Raw genomic sequence first — 12,117 nt, 5'->3', positions numbered from 1 at the left:
TTGCAGAAATAATATATTCATGTTATGTGCCATAGATTCCAGCGTATTAGGTGACTGGGCGTATAAGATGCCAATTTGGGGGGGGGGGGGTGTCGTCTTATACGCTTCGGCAGCAGCAGTGGGCAGCTGGCTCTGCGTCTGGAGGAAGCTGCCCAGCAACGCTAAGCCAGCTTCATTGGGTGGCTTCTTCCTGGCGCAGAGCGGAGCCCGCCGCCCACTGCAGCCATACCTGGCGTATAAAACGACCCCCGATGTTTTAACCTCTTTTCCAGGGTTAAAAAGTCGTCTTATATGCCGGAATCTACGGTACAAGGCTGAAGGTGTATGGCAATTAACATGTAGTGTGAATTAACTGAAAATAAGAAAAATTAATAAAAAAATAATATCAAGTCCAAAAAAAGAAAAAAGAAAAGGAAAAAAGAATGCAGAAAAAGCAGTTGCCAAGAGGTGCTTGGCTGTGGAATTGAGCCCACGGTGCCAGAACTGGGAAGAGAAATGCCACAGAGTTGCTGCACATCTCCAAACAGCATTCCCAAGAACTTGGATTTCATAGGACAGGTGTGTGTCATTGAAGCCCCAAATATACACTCTCAGTTGAGAAACCACAGCTTAATGCTAAGCCACATGGATATTCAAGGAATTAATAGCCTCTTTGTGGCTAAAGTTCTCTGCAGGCCCAAAGTCAACAGCTAGCATGACCTTACCACGGGAAGCCTACGGGCCAAATCAGGCCGGCTGAACCTATCCAGCAAAGGTGAGGAGCGTTTGGCCCATGGGCCTAATTAAGCCCAACATGGGGCTCAATTTGACCCATGAGCCTGTTTTCCCCAACCATGCCCACGTGCCCCAAACCCCATCTTATACAGGCCTCCTCCCACTAATGTGCAGGTTACGTTCTGGGCCCCCACACTCAAGTGAAATCGTGCAAAGTGGGGAGCATCCTCTTAAAAAAAGCTCCTAAATGCCTATTCCCCCGTTCTCCCGCTCTCTCTCCAATCCAGACCAGGTTGGCAAGAAGCTGAAGGAGGTGCTGGAAAACTGCAGCTGCCATGCTGCCACGCAAGCCAGCTGTTGGGCGGAGAGGCTGAGCAGCCTAAACAAAGCCCCACCGAGCCCCGACCCCCTTCTCTGCCCTCACTGATGTCCTCTTCAGGTTCGGGGTGTGTGTGTGTGTCTTCTCACGAGCCACAAGGACTCTCTAGCTTTCTCTCGCCATTTCCTGGTATAATAATAATAATAATAATAATAATAATAATAATAATAATAATAATATATTTATACCCCGCCCACCTCGCTGGGTTTCCCCAGCCACTCTGGGCGGCTTCCAACAGGACACTAAAATACAATAACCTATTAAACGTTAAAAGCTTCCCTAAACAGGGCTGCCTTCAGATGTCGTCTAAAAGTCTGGTAGTTGTTGTTCTCTTTGACATCTGGTGGGAGGGCGTTCCACAGGGCGGGAGCCACTACCGAGAAGGCCCTCTGCCTGGTTCCCTGTAACTTGGCTTCTCGCAGTGAGGGAACCGCCAGAAGGCCCTCGGAGCTGGACCTCAGTGTCCGGGGAGAACGATGGGGGTGGAGATGCTCCTTCAGGTATACTAGACTGAGGCCGTTTAGGGCTTTCAAGGTCAGCACCAACACTTTGAATTGTGCTCGGAAACGTACTGCGTCCGTTGACTGATTTCTTTCCCGGCTTGCACGCAAACACAGTCACACACAAGTTGACTGCGCATTAATGGGGGGGGGGGACGCCTGTGCATGACGTCAGGCATGGGGCAGGGAAAAATATGCCTCCCAACGAAGAACCAGAAATACCAAAACACGCTCGCAATAGGCAAGGCAGGACTTGCTGTCGCTGCCAATCAGCTGGTCGGCAGCGACAGCAAGTCCTGCAGCAACCAGGTGCAAGACAGAGTTCCCTGCTGAAAACACTGATTGGCAAACTTCCTTTGCCAAGGAAGTGAAGAATGCCTGCCTGCTTTCCTCTCCCTGGTGCCTTTCTGTTGTACTGTCACTCTTTGTTTACATACAGCTGCCCTATCAATGTTATTTTTAAATAAACCTGATCATGTACAGTGGTGCCTCGCAAGACGAAATTAATTCGTTCCGCAAGTCTCTTCGTCTTGCGAGTTTTTCGTCTTGTGATGCACGGTTTCCCATAGGAATGCATTGAAAATCAATTAATGCGTTCCTAGGGAAACCGCCTTCAGACCAGGTCCGGGGACAGTCTGTCCCCGGACCTCTTCTGAAGGCTGGGGGGGGGGGACAAGGGCTTTTCTTCCCACCCCCAGCATTTTAAAAAACCCCGGGACAGCGGAGGACTTCTCCGCTGTCCGGGCGATCTTAAAATGCTGGCGGGCGGCATTTTAAAATCGTCCCGGGACAGCGGAGGACTTCTCCGCTGTCCGGGGCGATTTAAAAGCCCCTGGGAAGGCAGGCAGGGGGGACAAAGACTTTCGCCCCCCGCCCGCCTTCAGAAGGTGTTCCCGCCCCCCCGCCCGGCTTCGGAGCAGCGTTCCGAAGCCCGGCGGTGGCGGGAGGAGGCGTTCCCGCCCCACCGCCCGGCTTCGGAGGAGGTCCGAGGACAGTGGGGAAGACGCGCTGCGCTTCCCCGCTGTCCCGGATATTTCCCTATGGGCTGTCGTCTTGCGAAGCAAGCCCATAGGGAAATTCGTCTTGCGAAGCGCCTCCAAAATGGAAAACCCTTTCGTCTAGCGGGTTTTCCGTCTTGCGAGGCGTTCGTCTTGCGAGGTACCACTGTACTGTATAAGGAACATGGAGGTTTCGACTGGGACACAGTTAGCCCCATGTGAACAGCTGCAGTAACGGGTGCATGGATGACCCAAGGCATTAGGCCAGAGGGCGGACCACACCAACCCTGCAAAGCTGTTTCAAAACTCACCTATGGCTGTTGCACAGCTGTTATCGCAGTTCAGCGAGCCTCAGCTTAGTCACAGCGAGGAGGCGGGAGACTGCCTGGAGCCCCGCGTAATCTGCTCTGAGCTTCCCAGAGAAAGAGGGACGTGCGCGCAGTAAATAAAAGGAAAACAGAGAAAGTATCGCAGGCATTTATGCCAGAATCAGCTCCGGGCATTTCTGAAACAGGCCCCTTCGCGAGATAAATGGCAAACTGCAGATGAAATTGTCGGCAGTCAGACAAGGCCGGTAATAGCTTCTGCCTAGGAATCATACCCAAATTTATGGGAAATCACATCACTGAGATATATGTACATAAGCAATAGTGCTCTGTCCAGAGCATGCAATGATTGCTTTTCTTTGCATTCCCACAAAGCTATTTAGGTAGAAAAAAGCAGTCCTGCAGAGCTCTTAGGCAATGAGGGAAGGGGATGGATGGCACATGGAAGGGCACAGGCCGCGAATGTGAAGCCTCTCATACAAAACTGCCTTTATACAGAGTCAGACCATCATTCCATCTCCTCAGGTGCCAGGAATCTGGGCCCCTCCCGATATTGCTCAACCCCCACCAGCCCCAGGCAGCTCTCACAAGCCACTCTCGAGTTCATATACCAATAATTTAGAAACTCTCAACACTTTGTAACTAAGCTAAGTTTTACTGCCTGTGCAACTTTTTCTGAATGCTGCATGGAAAGGCACATGAATATGACCTTTGGAGAGTTTGTAAGTAAACCATTTTAAACTTCCCAAATGTGTGGGCTTTTTCTTCCCTGGGGGGAAAAGGAAACTTTGGAACGCCCTTGAAAGGGTATATTTTAAGGGTCTAACAGCCTATATTTCCAAATTTGTTCTGCTGCATATTTTGTGACTTTAAATCTCTGCTGGGGTCCTCTCACAAAAGAGTAATTGCCCCAGCCTTGGATCTTGGCATTCAGTGTATTAACCTTTTCATATCATCTTTTTTTCCTTGAAGCAGCGAAAACAATACTAAAAAATGCAATCTTTAGGGGGGAATGCTTTGCAAAAATGCGATTAGACAAAATAGTGTAAAAAATTGTGTACTGTAGGAGAAATATGCGCTAAAATGCTGGGTTTTTTATTTTTAAAAATGACTTTAAAAAGAAAAACTCCACAGAAAACCGAAATTAATGAGAAAATGAAATTGACAGAATTGTCAATCTCTACTCTATGGAGACATTACTCATCATTTAGCTTACAGAAATCTCATTTAAAAAGCGCCAGCAGTACGATTTTGCCAAAAACAAGGATGAGAACTCTAGTTCTGTTGGATTTTCCCTTGCTTATGAATGAAAATGTGTTTCTACATGTGGATTAGCCTCAGTGGATCAAGGAATTTATCTAAAGCACCAGCTTTGGCTGAAGACATTGGGAATAATCCATAAGCCCAACACATGGGATCCTTCCTGGTCCAATGTGTGATTGTCTTTCAGAAACAACAGAGCTACTGCAGACATTTCCCTGCCCTCCCCAAAAAATAAGAGAGTGCTCTGTAAACAGGACACGGTGCTATGAGGACCCGTCAGGCCGGCGTTGTCGTAAACAATGGCTCACCTACCATCAGTAAAGTCCAGCGCGTACACTGGAAACCTTCGTGCGATGTCATCAAAAATTCCCTTGCCAACATTGAAGAACTCGTGGAGCTGGAGAGAGGAAGGAAATGTTATGTCAGTTCAAATGCTCATCTATTGTTGAGAGAGGAGAGGGAGGCTTGAGCCGCCTGCCACGAGACCTTTAAAACCAACGGCTTTCCTTTAAAGGCTATACAGAGGAGATGCTAAATCACAGAATCATAGAAGGGACCCCCAGGGTCATCTAGACCAACCCGCCACTGTGCAAACGAGGCAATGCACGTGGTTTGGCAAAGCGACCACCCTGTCTCAGCACCGCCCAAAGAGCAAGAAAAGGGAACTCGGCCTCTACTGTGTGCGCCATATTTGTAAAATGGCTTCCTATCTCTCCCGCTCCCAGAGGCATACCAGCAAATGAACGTCTTTGCATTAGGGGATGTCCTGAAGTAGAGGACATCTTGCACTGCCCCTTATATAATGAAGCAAGAGAACGATTTTTAGCACCTGTAATGACAAGGTCCCCTGGCCAGAACCCCTCTGACATGATTTCATATCTCCTCACAGACACAGATAAGTATGTGACCTGGCGTGTAGCACTCCTTGCAACTGCCGCTAGGAAAATCAGAGCAAATTATGTAGCCAAGATAGTCACCAACTGTAAAGGAGATGAATTAATTTGACCCTATCTACATCAAGCTATAATCTATCTTTATCACCAAACTCTGAATATAATTGCACATTGTATTAATTAACATTGTTTTTTTAATATATTAGTGGCCATGTGGTGATTTTAGCCTATAAATTTTACTGTTTAATGTCTGAACCTGTATAATCAGGTACTTTTATAGCTCTGTTTAGAGTAGGTAATGTCTTGATAATATAAATGTTTTAAGTTTTTTGTATTAATCCAGCATATTTTCTTTTAATTGTTGAATGATTCTGTGTACATTGCGGCAGCCTTTGGCTATGTGCAATAAAACTGACTGACTGACTCTCGATACTGCGCAGGGAGGAGAGGAGGCAGCTGAGATATGGGGTGGTCCTTCGTGAAGGTTCCCCCCTCTTGCCAATCAGCAGTCAGATTTTGCATATACAGCTGTACCTTGGAAGTCGAACAGAATCCATTCGACTTCCAAAACGCTCGAAAGCCAAAGCGTGGCTTCTGATTGGCTGCAGGAAGCTCCTGAAGCCAATCGGAAGCCGCAGAAGCCCTGTCAGACATTTGGATTCCAAAGAACGTTCACAAACCAGAACACTCATTTCTGGGTTTGCGGCGTTTGGGAGCCAAAACGTCCGAGTACCAAGGCATTTGGAATCTAAGGTATGACTGTATGTGCTACCCCTGGAATGGAACCCTCATGTTTGATGGGACTGCACTGTCGCACAAATAAATAAACGTGGATCTGGTAACAATATGGGAAATAATATAGCTAACCAAGGTTAGCTGCAACTACCCATGCATTTGAGGAGTCATAAAATTAATTTCTTTGTTGCATGCAGGTTCCATAAAACAGTACCAAATGTCACCGAATCTGTCCGTTTCCCTTTCTTAATTTCACCATTTCCAATACAAAAAACCATGCTTGAGGTCACAACCGCACCACAGATTTAAAACACACAGCTTCTCCCCTCCCCAATAAAAAAGAATCATGGGAACTGTAGTTTTTTAAGGTTGCTGGGAATTGAGGGATAAACTACAGTCCCCAGAATTGCAACGTAAAATTTGGAGGAGTGCAGATTTTGAAGGACAGCTGTGTTTGGGTGCACGTATTGTTTGGGTAAGTGCGAATGGGGAAAATTCGCCTTTGAATGGGAACAGGGTTGCATTTCTCTCCCACTCCTAGTGGTCGGAAGATAGCCTTTTCCTGGGTCTGTACGCGGCAGCTTTGCATGTTTCCGACATACACTTGGGAACAAAAGGGATGCAAAGTGCATCTGTCAACACCAGCTTCCAAAACCCAGCAGGGGTACCTGGAATATGCTGTGGCATTTGCTGCCAGCCCTCCATGGCCCTCGCCTGCCCCCTCGCTGCTTGGCTCCCTGTTTGTCCCTTCCAGCCTCTCCCTGCCTCATCCTCATTACGTCTCTCCACTTGCGGGACAACTTGTTACAGCAACAGGGATTTCTAACCTCTGCCCCTCTTCTCCCTCCAGGGAGAAAATTCATTTCTGCTCCTTTGTTTTGAGACACGATTGTCTACAGGGCTGGTGGCAGGGAGAGGGTGGATTTAAAGAATGATTTGAGCAGAGTTTAAAAGGCCTCTTTTTAAGATTCTTTCTTTCTTTCTTTTTAAGTAGCTCCCAATGGAAGAGGTCAAAGGAAAGAGCACAACAGCTTCTAGCAAACTTGTCCCGCCGTGACATGCGAGAAGCTGCTGGCATTACAGGGCAGGAAAGGGAGAAGGAAAAGGATTGTGACCAATTCAGCAAGGGGGCGGTTATACTTTTTTTGATCCACTGTGCACAATTCTATGCACCTCTATCATGCCCACCTCTGTGCTTAACTTGCTTTTCACTCAGCAGAGAAGTCCTGAACTTTTTTTGGTGGGACTTCTCTTCATACAATGGACATATGGGACTTCGAGGGCTGGATGAGCTCTGTCGACCCAGGATGAGAGACCTGGACCTTGACTCTGACGGGATGCCCAACTCCCTGTCAGGATTGACGCAACTCTGGCCTCCTCGGACGAGCGTCTGGTATTCATCTCAAGATGATTTGGCTTTGTAAGGTCCACCTGAAAGAGTGGACCTTTGCCACACGTACCTTGAGGGGCTTGTGGTTGTGTACTATGTGCCCGTCGGCCATTACCGATGGCCTCTGGTTCACGACGGTCAGAAGATGACGTTGGTGAACCAAAGCCTCCTTGAACTCTTCCTCCGTTTTTGTTTCTAGAAGCTTCTGCCGGAAGGTTATATCTGAGAACATTGTGGCAAATGTCCGGCCCACTTCGGTTGCAGTTTTGGTACTTTTCTGAGGGAGGAAAAACAGGGCACATCCGTGAGTGGTTTGGGTTACCTACACCACAGCTTGAGTTTTATGTTATACCTTAGCTCAGACAGGTTAAACTGATCAACCGCGATCGACAGGTAGATCCCTGGGTGATCCTGGTCGATTGTGGCATCCTTATCGATCGCTGGATTGAAAAAAACGGGGAAATGAATGTCTTTACCCCCGCCCCCCTCGCTCTGCCCCTCCGCCTCGTCCAGTGGGCGTCATTTGGCACTTTCTATTGGCGATTGGGAATACAATGATTGTTTCTTGCGCTGTGCGTGTTTGTTAGCGGCGTACTTTAAGGTGAGCGATGAAGGTTATTCCCCCCCCCTTTAAAAAAGCTCAACAACTCTTGCTCATGTTTTGTGATATAACTAGTGGATACAATTATCTTTCTTTGTGGGATTTTGATGTTCAGATCCCAAGTTGCTTGCAACTTTTATTTATATATAAAAATACCATACATATTCTTATATTCTATTATAATGGCATATCAAAGGATAAGGGGAAAGGCACAGGATTTATTTTTTAAAAAATAAATAAAATAAAACGGAGGAGGAGCTCAACCCTACCATTTTCGGAGGAGCAAGGACCAGAATGACGAATCGCACTTCGCAGGAGTTCTCCCCCCAGTTCTGAGGCCTTTCGAGGCGGCTGATGCAAACATGGCGACGCTGAAGGGATTTTATAGTGCAACTGTCAAACAATATAAGAATATTATCAGTAGTCAAAGCAAAGCAGAGGGCGGCAGACCGTTGCCTTCAAAGAAGGAAATCAGGTTCCTAAGGAAGGGCAGTAGGACACTGCTATCACAGACGACTGATAAAGGAACGCATGTGGACTAGTAACTTTGAGGCGCGAAAGATGTGCAGGCACCTATGGGGATGGTGTGTTAAATCCGATGGCCCTCCATATGCGGCTGAACTGCAGCTCCCATCATCCCTGGCCACTGGCCATGCTTGCAAGGGATGCTGGGAGTTCAGCAACATCTGACAGGCCCACGGTTCCCCACCTTTTTAAGATGTTTTTCTAAAAAAAGATTTCTGCAAGGTTTTAAATGACGGATTTTGGCATTTCAGTGAAATAATGCTGGGGTAGCAACGATCCATTGCCAGGTGCCCATATATCCAATTAACAAGCAAACAAACAAAAATATATGTCTGTTCAATCCATGACATTTGGAAGCACGTCGAAGTGCAAGTAAATAAATAGGTACCACTCTGGCAGGAAGGCAAACAGCGTTTCCATGCGCTGCTCTGGTTTCTCCAAAAGCGGCTTAGTCATGCTGGCCACATGACCCGGAAAAACTGTCTGCGGACAAATGCCGGCTCTCTCGGCCAGTAAAGCGAGATGACCACCGCAACCCCAGAGTCGTTCGCGACTGGACTTAACGGTCAGATGTCCTTTAGCTTTTTTTTATATTGACACCAAAGAAAAGACTGAGCTCTAACTGAGTTGGTAACTATTATTGTTTTCTGCTAGCAAAAATGTGAGTGTTTAACCTTAGAGATCAATCATTCAAGCTGGGTTGGTAACCAAATGGGCCATCTCGTTAATGCAGAGGTGAGGAGCCCCAGGCCAAGGGAACAAATCTCTCTCCCTGGCCTTGCCTCCACCCCAGCCACTTGTGTTATCCCCAAGCCAAACCTCTCTTTAGCCTTCCTTCTCCCCTTCCTCAAGGAAACTGGACTTAACTGTCTGGGGTCCTTTACCGTTTTTATCCATGACATTAAACTGAGCAACTAAGGCATAAGACCAGTTCGTGGATCCCCCCCCTTCTCTTCTTCGTAAGGTCCAGAGTAATAATAATAATAATAATAATAATAATAATAATAATAATAATACCTTGGGTTAAATATGCTTCAGGTTGAGCGTTTTCAGGTTACGCTCTGCGACGACCCGGAAGTAACAGAGCGCATTACTTCCAGGTTTCGCCGCTCACGCATGCACAGACACACAAAATGACGTCACGCGCATGTGCAGAAGAAGCGAAACACGACCCGTGCACGCACAGACGCATGTTACGTTCTACTCTGGATGTGAACGGGGCTCTGGAACAGATCCCGTTTGCATCCAGAGGTACCACTGTAATAATTTATTACTTATACCCCACCCATCTGGCTGGGCCTCCCCAGCCACTCTGGGCAGATACAACATCTCTCAGGAGCCATCTCCCCTCGTCTGCCTCCCATCCTCAGTCTGAAAACACATGCATCCTTTCCTCAAATGTGAGGCATTAGCCAGCCAATCAAAGAATGGCCGATGATTAAAGGAGTTGGATGAGGCCCCACCAGGATCTGGACCAAAACTTGGGCTTCCTTCTCCCCGCACACATTTTTCTTTATCAACACTTCCATAAACATCCTGAGTCAAATTGCTTAGAGCGAGATTCTCTGGGTCTCGGACGGAGTCTGCCAGATCTGAATTAATTCCTTCCACCCAGGTGCCATTGGTTAGCACATAAGTGAATCCATATGAGAGTTTCCGAATGCTGAAGGAGGCCCCTTTCTGATCGACACCTTGGTAGTTAAGTCATGCAAATGAAAGCCGCCCGCGAATCGTAACAAAGACAAGCTCATTTCCATTATGCTGATGAGGACGGTTAGAGAGTTTCTCAGGCATGCAAGATATTCCGTTTCTCTCGCACGGCCTGTCTCTGCTGCCTTCTTTCTTTCTGACCCAACTTTCTAAATGACCCGGCCTCCCAGGAGAAATGCCAAACCTCTCCTAGTCTGGATATCTTCTCGCCAACAAAAATGCACTCAGAGGGGGCTTCCCAGTGTCCGGGCAGAACGGCTAACATATTGAGGTTGAATCCTGACAAGACAGAAGTACTGTTTTTGGAGGACAGTAGGTGGGTGGGTGTGGAGGACTCCCTGGTCCTGAGTGGGGTAACTGAGACTCTGAAGGACCAGGTGCGCAGCCTGGGAGTCATTTTGGACTCACAGCTGTCCATGGAGGCGCAGGTCAATTCTGTGTCCAGGGCAGCAGTCTTCCAGCTCCATCTGGTCCAGTATACCTGAAGGAGTGTCTCCACCTCCATCGTTCTGCCCGGACACTGAGGTCCAGCGCTGAGGGCCTTCTGGCGGTTCCCTCGCTGTGAGAAGCCAAGTTACAGGGAACCAGGCAGAGGGCCTTCTCGGTAGTGGCACCCGCCCTGTGGAACGTCCTCCCAGCAGATGTAAAAGAGAAAATAACTACCAAACCTTTAGAAGACATCTGAAGGCAGCCCTGCTTAGGGAAGCTTTTAAGGTTTAATAGGTTATTGTATTTTAGTGTTTTATTGGAAGCCGCCCAGAGTGGCTGGGGAAACCCAGCCAGATGGGTGGGGTATAAATAATAAAGTATTATTATTATTATAACAAGGTTAGACTGCGCCTCTTTCTTGCAGGGAGAAAGGTGCAATACTCTCCTCCAATGCTTGCCGCGGGATCACATTCATCTAGTGCTTTACCAACTGCGTTGGCTCCCAGTGGAGTACAGGGTCAGGTTTAAGGTGCTGCTTTTGACCTTTAAAGCCCTATGTGGCCTAGGACCCTCCTACCTATGGGACTGCCTCTCCTGGTATGCCCCACGGAGGATCTTAAAGTCCACAAATGACAACACCTTGGAGGTCCCAAGTCACAAGGTGGTTAGATTGGTCTCAACTAGGGCCAGGGCCTTTTCAGTACTGGCCCCGACTTGGTGGGATGCTCTGTCACAAGAGACTAGGGCCCTATTATTATTATTTAATTATTCTTGATAAAACCAAACGTTCTGGGGCTATGAGGATCATTTATGGGTTAGGTTTATAACTGAATCACAAAAATTGGAGACATGATTTCCAATAATGAAACTTCAGCTTCAGGAACAGAGAGTTCTCCCAGATTCAGGAGTCTTTCTTTCAGGTTTCCAAGAGGCATCTGAGTGGTCAATGTGAGAATAGGATGCTGGACCAGATAATAATAATCATTATACTCCGCCCGTCGGGCTGAGTTTCCCCAGCCACTCTGGGTGGCTCCCAACCAAATATTAAAAACACAATACAGCATTAAACATTTTAAACTTCCCTAAGCAGGGCTGCCTTCAGATATGTCATTGGCCTGATCCAGCCGGCTTGTCCCATGTTCTTAACTGGTCCACAATGTTGCCACCAACTTATTGCCTATGAGCAGAGAGGGAATCTGCCCATGTTTCTCCCACTTTCTCATTTTCCCAACTTTAAGTCCAGTTTTCCACATCAATTTGTGATTATTATTTTTTAAAGAGTGAAAATTCACCAGCATGTGAATTTCTCCTGGGTGTTTTTTGTATGGAACTTCCCCCAAGGCAGTGCATTTTCATGCACACTATTCGGCTGGAGAAGCACACTACAAAATTCAGCATTGTGCAATTTTCAAAGAATGCCTGTGTTTCGGGTTTATTATTTCAAGAAGTACAGATTAGGTGGGTTCGCCCTTACAAGTGAATGGAATAGTATTTCTCTCTCATTCCTGTGAAAAGATCAAGCCACTCTGGTCCTAGCTGACCTGCATAGGTCACCTGTTCATTTCTGAGCTCAATTAAAGTTGCTGGTTTTACCATGAAGGCCTTCCTTCTCCTGTTGCAGATTCATCCTTGCAATTTCTGCTCAACACCTGAG

The 12,117-nt window shown here is 47.3% G+C and overlaps 1 protein-coding gene across 5 annotated transcripts in view; it reads right to left on the bottom strand.

Moving 5' to 3' along the window:
* Positions 1-12,117, bottom strand: part of SLC4A11 (solute carrier family 4 member 11) — a 252,074-nt gene that overhangs the window by 51,216 nt on the left and 188,741 nt on the right. For all 5 annotated transcript variants that reach the window (XM_083458672.1, XM_083458673.1, XM_083458675.1 and 2 more), the window contains exons 7-9: positions 8,069-8,192; positions 7,269-7,475; positions 4,493-4,577 (exon numbers count right to left, since the gene is read on the bottom strand). In XM_083458672.1, coding sequence (XP_083314798.1) covers positions 4,493-4,577; positions 7,269-7,475; positions 8,069-8,192 — 416 coding nt within the window. The remainder of the gene's footprint in view (positions 1-4,492; positions 4,578-7,268; positions 7,476-8,068; positions 8,193-12,117) is intronic.

The sequence above is a fragment of the Podarcis liolepis genome, assembly GCF_965112155.1.
Source record: "Podarcis liolepis genome assembly, chromosome: 9".
Taxonomy (NCBI): domain Eukaryota; kingdom Metazoa; phylum Chordata; class Lepidosauria; order Squamata; family Lacertidae; genus Podarcis; species Podarcis liolepis.
The sequence above is the reverse complement of the archived record's forward strand: the minus strand, read 5'-3'. Positions and strand labels throughout refer to the sequence as shown.